This window comes from Poecilia formosa, unplaced genomic scaffold (assembly GCF_000485575.1).
Source record: "Poecilia formosa unplaced genomic scaffold, Poecilia_formosa-5.1.2 Scaffold685, whole genome shotgun sequence".
In the NCBI taxonomy this organism is placed as follows: Eukaryota; Metazoa; Chordata; class Actinopteri; order Cyprinodontiformes; family Poeciliidae; genus Poecilia; species Poecilia formosa.
Genome location: NW_006800624.1, coordinates 198,041 through 208,447, shown reverse-complemented (window position 1 = coordinate 208,447; position 10,407 = coordinate 198,041). Strand labels below are relative to the sequence as shown.

Here is a 10,407-nt window from a genome sequence, read left to right as displayed (position 1 = left end):
CAAGTGTTAATTTATTTATTTTTTCTTTCCAAAGAATCCACTTCTGGTCTGTCGTTCTGATTGGCTGCGATGTCTCTATGTTAAAATCATCACATGGGATCCCACTTATTTAAACAGTTGCATTTAATTCCTGCTATTTAATAAATGTTAAACTATATTAAACCAGTCGACCCCAACTGTGAGTTTTGCAAAGCGCATCCAGAAACAGCTATTTATTCTGGAATTGTAATATTTTGAAAAGAATGTAATATCATTTCTAACGTCCTTAATACATTTTCAATTAAGTACTTTTGGTTTTGGTTATGATAGTCCAACTGTACTTATCCACTATTTCCAAAAGTACAAACATTCATATGTGCATATGAATGTTTTTAGGTCACTGGAGGTTTTTTATCTTATAAATAAAATGAATTTATGATGAAAAATTTGTAAAGTTTTGTTTTTGTACCAATGTAGTTACTGTGGAAGAGCCTATTATATATTATATTCTGTGTTCTGTTCCTCATATTTCATTTGTTTTTGTAAATGAAAATGAATTCTCAGTTAAAAAAATATTCCTCTAAATAATAATACTGATATAAATGAACCTGGCATATATCCATACAGCCGTGTGCAGGAATGTGTGTGTGCTTGTGTATCTTACCTGTATTTATTAACTGGATCTGAATGGCTGGAGGAGAACATTTAAAACATTTTCTTCCTTATGTCTCACATTAATTCACTGCTTCCACTTTACACGAGAAATGATATGCCAATGAAGAGCGGCTGCTATCTGTTTGCAAATGGCAGAGACAAACGGTGTGTGTGGGAAATTCCAGCACCTAAAGTGTTTCTGATAAACATCAGAAATTCAACACTTTACAATCCAGTCTTAACCAGTTTTACTAAAAGAAATGTACCGTATTTTCTGGACCATAAGGCGCACCAGATTATAAGGCGCACTCTTAATTATGGCGTCCATTTCTTAACCCATTACCAGACACATGCTAAAACATATGGTCAGCAAAAAAAATAAAAAATTTACGGAAACAAAACAGTAGGTTTAGTTGAACTTTATTCTACTATGTAGCAATACACTCACTTTATTTTTTATTCTTCTTCCACAAATCCATCAAAGTCTTCCTCTTCTGTGTTTGAATTGAACAGCTGGGCAATTTGGTTTATCGCTGCCAGCGTATGTACTGTACACTTTACGTCTCTGTGTCAGGGACAGATTTTGGAGTTCAGTGCACACATAGGGCACTTGGGATTATAAGGCGCACTGCTGATTTTTGAGAAAATGTAAGGCTTTTGGGTGAGCCCTATAGTCCGGAAAATACGGTAATTATAAATGGCATCACAAGCTTATCTTTGAAGTTAACTGCCAACCAGGGGCACAACTACATATAATTCAGGTGGATGTGAAAACATAAATCGGCGCCTCCCCCCCAAAGGAAGGTACGTAAGGGTGAAGGAGCGTAGAAAACATACGGTCGCTCTATCCGTATGAGCGACCGTATGTTTACACCCCGTTTGAACAGCTTTAAGCTAAAGCTGTTCAAACGGATTTAAGCTTTTGAACAGCTTTAGCTTAAAGCTGTTCAAAAGCTTTAGCTGTTCAAAACAGCTAAAGCTTTTTTTTTTAGCAGCTTTAGCTAAAGCTTTAGCTAAAGCTTAAGCTAAAGCTTAAGCTAAAGCTTAAAGCTAAAGCTTAAAGCTAAAGCTTAAAGCTGTTCAAACGTCTCATGAAAGCAACATGATGTGAGCAGACACGTCCTCCGTCTGGGACGCTCCGTCCGTCACGTTGCCACAAACCAAACTGTTTTTTTTGCCCCGCCCCCTTCGTCAGATCAGGACCAGAGATATGATGCTACAAAAAAATCACCTTGAAAGTGTTGACAAGAAATATAACATTTCTTTATGCCAATAATAAATATATAAAGATAAATAATTAACCGGAAAGTTCTTGAGGATGTCCATAATAAAAACCTTTCTAATGTGGTATGTGTTTTTTTTTTTTTTTTTTTTTACCAGTACTAAAATAGAGGAACCAACTTCCTGCCTGGATTCTGACAGATTTAATCCTCATGTTGGGATTTACCCTGCATGTTTTCACTTCCTGCAGATGTTCAAACTCCATCAGTGGATCCATTGTGCCTCGCTTAATGTTAGAACTGACAGACGGCATACTGACTTCTGTCTGAGTATCATTAGATTTTTCTCGAATAAAGTTTCAATAAAGCAAAATGAAAGTTTTCTCAGTTATGTGTTTGACTGAAGTTTATGAAATTACTTTCTCAGAATATGTAGATGTTGGTGTATTTTAATCCCTTTTCTCTTATTTCCTCTGCACGTTTTTTTTTTTTTCAGAAATGTGTTTATTTTACACTCAGAACTTGGTCTCCCTGATTTGAATATTCAAATCAATGGAAAATTCTACGTATTTCAGCTGCTCTTCACTGACGAAACAAATTTGCTAAACTAGCCATTTGACGGAGAACTCTGAGGGAAACGATGAAACAGTCTAATTTGTTGTGGAGTAAAGGAACTGCATGTAAGTTTTCTTTGCTTAGTTTTTATTTTTAATAAGGTCAAATATTTTTTTTACTATTTCAATGATGTTTATCCCTTCTATTAACATCACTTGTGAAAAATTTACTAATGTTGTTTCTCTGTCCAGTGGAGGGAGAGCTGCAGCTTTTCACTGTTTAAATGTTCTTCATCCAACAGAGACAAACTGCTGGAGGAAAATAATTCATCTGACAGCAAAGATGCAGTGGAGTCTGATTCTGCTCTGCCTGATGGGTAAGTTGATCTGAGACACAACTAGACTCTCTGGTTTCTGGTGTAGTGCAAATTTAGATGGATTCAGAATAAATCTGCCTGACATTTATTTTTATCACATACAAAAGTAAAATAAGACAAAACTTTTTTTTTTCTGGAAAAACAAGACAAAAGTAAAACAATTTCATATTTCTGAAAATGTTGCTTTCTATTAAACAGAACAAAAATATTTTATGTTCTCAGCTCAGTGTTGTTTCATGGACTGTCAGCTCTATCAGTTTCACTACATTAATGAGAATAAGACCTGGACTGAAGCTCAGCAGTACTGCAGAGAGAAACACACTGACCTGGTCACAGTGACTAACATGAAGGACATGAAGAGACTCATCAACATCTCAGCTGGAGAAATGAAGGAAACTTGGATTGGTCTGTATGATCAAACATATGGTAACAGAACATGGTACTGGTCTCTGCCTGGAGTGGAGTTCAATGAAAGTGAATCAAACTGGGACCCAGGAGAACCGACTGATAGAGGGAATCCAATATCTGAAAATTGCGGGTTTTTGAATACAAATCTTGAATGGGGTGATACTGGATGTAAACCCTTAAGGTATTTCCTGTGCTATGATGGTGAGAACATTAAATTACTCTTCCTAATTTGAAAAGTACAGTACAGTTTAAAAACATATTTTTAAATTGTACTGTACGATGCATTTTTCTCCTCTCCAAAAGTACAAATGGCATGAGTTTGTGTCTTTACCCCACAGCAACTGACGAAACCAATAAATACCACTTGATTAAAGAGAAGAAGTCCTGGCAGGAAGCTCAGAGTTACTGCAGAGAGAAACACACAGACCTGATCAGTGGAACGAAGCAGATAGAGGATGAAGAAGTGAAGAATCTGAAGATCACTGCATACTTTGGTTTGTTCAGAGACACCTGGAGGTGGTCAGATGGAAGCAACTCATCCTTCAGACACTGGAATGATGAGCTTAGCAATGTAAAATACAACAGTGGTCAATGTGCCATGACTGTGTTTGATGATGAAGGCAGATGGAAGAATGAGAGCTGTGATGAAAGAAAACCCTTCATTTGTTATGATGGTGAGTGAAATACACCACGCTTAATGTTTGAACTGCATTTAAAAGAAATGTATTTCATTCAGTCATTTTTTACTTGTGATTTTTATCTATTTAAAAAAGTGCTTCATAGTTTATTTCTCTTCTACAGATGATTAGCTGGCAATTTGCCTTGTATTTAATGTGAAAATATTAAACTGAACATAACGAGAACCTCCTCATCGATGAGGGGATCAGAGTAGAGCCACTGCTCCTCCACACCAAGAGGAGCCAGTTGGTTGGGAACCTCCTGGTTGCCTCCCTGGTGAGGTGTTCCTCCCACAGGGAGAAGACCAGGGGAAGACCAAGGACAAGCTGTAGGGACTGTTATCTGCATTGAGACCGATTTGAACATCAGTGGCATCTGGTTTATACTAAAAGTCTATGTAGAATCATGTCTTGGGCCCGTCACGCCTCCTTTAATGTGTCTGACTCTGCTTTGTTGAAACATTTTGACAGTTTTGATTGTTTTGAACGTCCAAGCGTGTCTCATGTTCAAAATGCATAATTGGAACTTTAGCTTTAATGTGACGCAGTGACCTGTGGCTTCTCTTGTACCAGGAGACACAGACGCCAAATCAAGTTAACTGGTCGTCAAACTGGGTTTGGGTGAGACGAAAATAGTGCTAGCGACAGCGACCCTCGTCAACGTCCAGCTAGGCTGTGAAACTCAGCAAAACTTATAACACCTCTGAATTATCTGGTAAATTTAAACACGTGCCGACGGCTACATTCTGTTGCTTTCAGTAAATAAAGCCAAGACACTCTCTCAATATTTTATCTGCCGTTCTTCAAAGTAACCTGGAGAGGAAAAAAGGCAACTCACGTCCTGCCATTATCAGCTCTCTATGTTATTTGTTCAGGAAAAACTCAACGCACAATGTTCAGCAAAGACATCTGAGCATCTGTTATGATTGCAAAAAAACTTTTGAGAGAGTGGTGCTTCACTCGTCTAGCACGATTTTGATGCGTTTGACGCTCGTTTTGACTGAGATGTCAAGCAACGTGTCCAACTCAAAGCATTGGATCGTTTTTGACACGTGAACACATTCGGTCCGAACTCAGTATTACTCCGTTGTCCTTCAAACTCCTTGGGATTCCCCCAGAGGAGCTGGCCCACGTGGCTGGCTAGAGGGAACTCTGGGCCCACATTAAATGGATAAATGGACATTTGTTCCAAAAAAACAAAGTTAGTAGCCATAAATTCTGAATAGCAGCACAAATAAAGATGTGAATCATAAATATTTAATCTTCTTTACTCCAATGACAGACAACATAATCCTGATTAAAGAAAATAAAACATGGGAGGATGCTTTATCCTACTGTAGACATCACTACCATGACCTGGTCACCATCACCAACCTGGATAAGCTGAGGCTAATCGAGGAAAAAGCCAAGAAGGCATCAACACTTTTTATCTGGATGGGTCTCCGCTACAACCGCTTGACGGACATGTGGTTCTGGATCTGTAAGGAGATGATCAGCTATAAGAGCCGGACCTCAGAAGGACAGATGAATGACTGTGGCATGTCTGGAGCCATGGAGGCGAAAGGACAACACAGGTGGTTCCAGAGAAATGATACAGAGGAGCTGAATTTCATCTGTTTTAAAAATGGTACCTGGTGATTTGCCTGTATTTATATAGAGCTTTATCTAGTCCAGAGGACTCCAAAGCACTTTACTCTTCATTCAGTCATTGACCCATTAACACACTGATTATGGTAAGCTGCACAAAGATGCATGAAATATGTAGAAACTTAAGTTTAACTCAGTTGTAAGCATTGATGAATTCATATTTTCTCTCAGGCATTTCATTTTACCTCTAAAATTAAGGGTCTTTGTCTTGTCTCAAATTGACTCTGAAGTTTTTGTTCTTGTTTTCAGTTTACCTTCTATCTGTCAGGAATTTCACTGTCAGGTAATAATTTTGCCTCCTCTAGTGCTCCGTACTCATTAGGGGCCCCACAAGGCTCAATTCTTGGCCCTATTTTATGGATACTTTATATGCTGCCACTTGGAGCTACTCCTGTCATCCTTCCACTGCTATAAAAATGATCTATAGATCTACTTGATCTATGTGACAATGTTACTTGATATGCAGAATAATCTGTATGTCAATATTACCCTGTGTCTTGCTCTACATTGTCTACGGGATTATATGGCTGTCAAACAGAGGTTGGGACAGATTTTTTTATTTTTATTTTTTTTAATAAATGAACAAAGAACTGAATGCATTTTAATGGACACCTACACAACTACAGATGCCACTGCTTTGACTTTTAACTTCAAGAACAGTGTGAGAAGCTGGGCAATGAAGGAGGACTTTCCTTATACTGACTTCCTGTTCATTTGAAATTAATTTTAAACTTTATTTGTTTTTAAATGTCTACAGCCTAGCATATCTTTATTTTTAACTGAGCCTTTAATGTTTGTGGTCCTGGCAGACCTTTGAGGTCATCCTGTTTGCTTGTACCTGTGTAAGGGGTGTGAATACTCTTGAGACACACTGTACACCAAAAGTGATAAAAGTACAATATTAAATTAATATAACTGTTGACTCACTTTCTAGCCTGTCCCTGATCTACTAGTTTTGCATTGGGAAAAAAAATAACTTCCTGGTTGAGAACAAGAGGATTTTATATCAATATTTGCATCTGCGTAGGTTTGATATTTCCAGTTGCTCCAACAACAAGTCAAATGAACCTTTCTAAAACTAGACTAAACGCACCTAGACTGCCTTTGAGTTGACAAAGGTTGATTTACCAAAGCTGGATTATAATCTGTCACTTTTGGGCTTACAGTCCTGACACGCAGTAAAGGAAACAAAATTCAGAAAAGGTAAGAGTTTATTTTATAATATCGTTAATAATTCTGAACTAGAACAGTCAGTATGGTTATGGTGAACTGGTTTAGGAGTTAGAGATGACTCCAGGTAAACATTAACTTAGATTCCTGGTCATACAGGAAGGTTGGTTCATCGGGAGGATATTGGTGTTTTGTTTACATAACAGATTTTTATCTTTTAAAACAACCTGCGATTTGGTTAATGATGTTATTTGAAATCTTGTTTATTTGAGCCTCAAATCTACTGTCGTCTGCATGTAAGTGTGAGGTCAGTGCTGTAGGTCAGTAGTTTGATGGACTTTTATCTGGTTTTAATAGAGTTATGTCAGAACTTTTTCATGATGCCGGGACTTTAACTTTGAGATGAATAAACGGTCATGTTTTCTAATTTGTTTTCTTTGAATTTTTCTAGTACATCTTGTATCTTTACAGATAATTGTATTAATTAAAGCTCTTATTAATCTCAAACAACATAAAATCTTGATAGGTGCCCTTCAGGGACGATTTATTCAGATTAAAGTTTTTACATTTTATCTGTAAAAAGCTGTATCATCGTCCGTCTGTCGGTGTGTTCCTTCCCTCTGCCACCATTTTCCACTAAGTTCACTTCCTGTTTAGTCATAACCCTTCATAATCTCCTGTCCACTCAAAGCCCCACTGCTGCCTCCACCCTCACATGTTACTAATGTTCACTTCCCCCAGTCAATCAGGAAACTTTTGTGTAACTGTATTTCTTTTTCTCAGTTCTATACTGTAGAAGTTTTCTTTGTTGTCAGTGTTATTTCAAACATATTTCTTTTTTATTTGTGATTATATTCAATTATGCTATCATAAATAGCCTACATAAAACAAAAGTCTATGAAAAATGGGGTTAAAACATGAACAGCTCCCTGAGAGGTTTTTTATTTATTTATTTATTTATTTTCAATCCTTGCGCCCCACTACAATGACACTGCACCTTCCCAATGGTGCGCACCACACACTTTGGGAACCAGTGCCATATATTTCATAATTTGTTTTTATGGCAAAAAAAAGGATTCCTCCAGGTTTGAATATTTTAATGAAACATATTCAAATTGCTTCTCTTCAGACATGTGTGTCTGAAACACATTTAATACTAATTCAACAAAAAAGATGAATGATGTTCATCCCTTCTATTAACATCACGAGTGAAAAATTTACTAATGTTATTTCTCTGTCCAGTGGAGGGAGAGCTGCAGCTTTTCACTGTTTAAATGTTCTTCATCCAACAGAGACAAACTGCTGGAGGAAAATAATTCATCTGACAGCAAAGATGCAGTGGAGTCTGATTCTGCTCTTCCTGATGGGTAAGTTGATCTGAAACACAACTAGACTCTCTGGTTTCTGTCACATTACAGTCAGTAGGATTTTGAGGAGGCCTGGTGGATTTTTATCACACAAAAATTAGAATGAGAATACTTATTTTGTTTTTTGGAAAGACAAAGTGTTTTATTGTAGCAGTCTGGATTAAGTACTAAATATTGAAACGTTTTATGTTTCAGCTCAGTGTTGTTTCATTGACTGTCAGCTCTATCAGTTTCACTACATTAATGAGAGTAAGAACTGGACTGAAGCTCAGCAGTACTGCAGAGAGAAACACACTGACCTGGTCACAGTGACTAACATGAAGGACATGAAGAGACTCATCAACATCTCAGTTGGAGATCAGAGTGAAGCTTGGATTGGTCTGTATGATCAAACACATGGTAACAGGACTTGGCGCTGGTCTCTGCCTGGAGTGGAGTTCAATGAAAGTGGGACAAAGTGGAAATCAGGAGAACCAAATGATGGAGGAGGAAAGGAGAACTGTGTGATTGTGGATAAAGATCTCAAATGGACAGACGACAAGTGCCAAATTTCACGTCGTTTCCTCTGCTATAATGGTGAGAATATTAATCTATTTATGAATTATTTTTATATGTGTTTTGTCAAAAACAAGATGAATATAAATGTGTTTGATTACTCCACAGAATCGAATACAACCCATAAATATCACCTTATTAACCAGGTGAAGACCTGGTTAGAAGCTCAGAGTTACTGCAGAGAGAATCACACAGACCTGATCAGTGGATTGAAGCAGCTACAGGATGGAGAAGTGGAGAAATTGATGAACTCTACAAGTGATTCCTCATACATTGGTCTGTTCAGAGAGACCTGGAGGTGGTCAGATGGAAGCAGTTTCTCTTTCAGACACTGGAATAAAGACTTTAACAATCAGATAATCAACAGTGGTCAATGTGCCATGACTAAGTTTGATGATGGAGGCAGATGGAGGAATGTGAACTGTACTGAAAGAAAACCCTTCATCTGTTATGATGGTGAGTTTTTAGTTCAAATATAAGTTTATTTAAAAATTATTACAGTGAATAGTTTTCTAATTCATGTTTTAAGTTTTAATTCTTGCATGTCACAGATAATGTCATTGCATCAAACAAAAGCCTCAACATTTGATCAGTATCAGAGGCACATAGTACATTCACATTTACTTTAATAAGTTTTTTGGGGGGAAAGTACCTTTAGTAGTAGTTGTAAACCCTAATATATTGTAATTTTACTTGAGCTATATTATTATAAAATAATATTATTCTCTATAGAGTAACATTTGTTGATATTCATTGAATAAAGGCCAAACATATTTTAAAAACTCTCTGGACCCAGAAACAAACCTGCAGTTCCTGTTCCAACACAAACTCTATTGTTCTCATGTTATTCTCCACCTGCTGAGCCATTTGGAGGTCAAGTTAAAATACAGTGAACCCTGGAAGTACTTTACCTATTTGTAACATATTGTTTATGTATTTCCTACTGTTCAAGTATTAGTTTATATGTCGAGGAAAATTGATTTAGAAATGTGTTGTTTCTAATTTATTTTATACATTTGTATTATTTCAATTATTTTTGTCTTCAAAATATGACAATTTGCACACACCGTTTTATTTTTGCTAGTATCATGACATCATCTTGAAATGATAATTCAGATTTTATGATTTTTACTAAAGTATATTTTTGGTAACACTTTATTTGACGGGTATTGAATAAGACCGTCATGACACCCACATAAACATGACATAACACCTGTCATGAACATCAATAAGTCTTCATGAATATTTATGACTGTTGTCATAAAGCGTCGTTCGGTAAATTATGACACTTTTAATACAAAGTTGACATTAGTCAAAATGTCTTCGTTATGACAACTTGTCATTAACCAAGAAATTATGATCTAACATAATTTTGTCATAATAGTAGGCTTAATGATTTAATTATGACACTAGCAAAAGCTTTAACAAAACAATGATTAATATTTCCACTCCCTGGAATAAAGCAAAACAAGAAGGAGAACCAGTAAAGATTTCAATAAGCTTTATTACACTGTCAAATGATTTAATAACAGACTCATTAACAATTTCTCTTATCTCAAGTAAAGTGGAACAAATAGCGACATTTATGAAAATGACATTAAGTGTCATTACAGTGCCATTGATATTAACTTTTACCCCCAAGTAAAGTGACATAAGTAACAGTTATGACAAAGTCATTAAGTGTCATTACAGTGTCATTAATATTAAATGTTTCTGCAAGTGAAACAAGTAACAATTATGACGAAGTCATTAAGTGTCATTAATATTAACTTTACCCCCCAAGTAAAGTGACATAAGTA

At 36.4% G+C, this 10,407-nt stretch overlaps 1 protein-coding gene and 1 pseudogene across 1 annotated transcript; both read left to right on the top strand.

Annotated features, from left to right (window-relative positions):
• Window positions 1–2,992: 2,992 nt before the first annotated feature.
• Window positions 2,993–5,648, top strand: LOC103130867 (C-type mannose receptor 2-like). The gene is made up of 3 exons (XM_007542379.2): window positions 2,993–3,393; window positions 3,531–3,866; window positions 5,152–5,648. The coding sequence occupies exons 1-3, from the start codon at window positions 2,997–2,999 to the stop codon at window positions 5,505–5,507; spliced, it is 1,089 nt and encodes a 362-aa protein (XP_007542441.2). The 5' UTR covers window positions 2,993–2,996; the 3' UTR covers window positions 5,508–5,648.
• Window positions 5,649–8,270: 2,622 nt separating this feature from the next.
• LOC103130866 (C-type mannose receptor 2-like) lies at window positions 8,271–9,197 on the top strand (annotated as a pseudogene).
• Window positions 9,198–10,407: the final 1,210 nt, after the last annotated feature.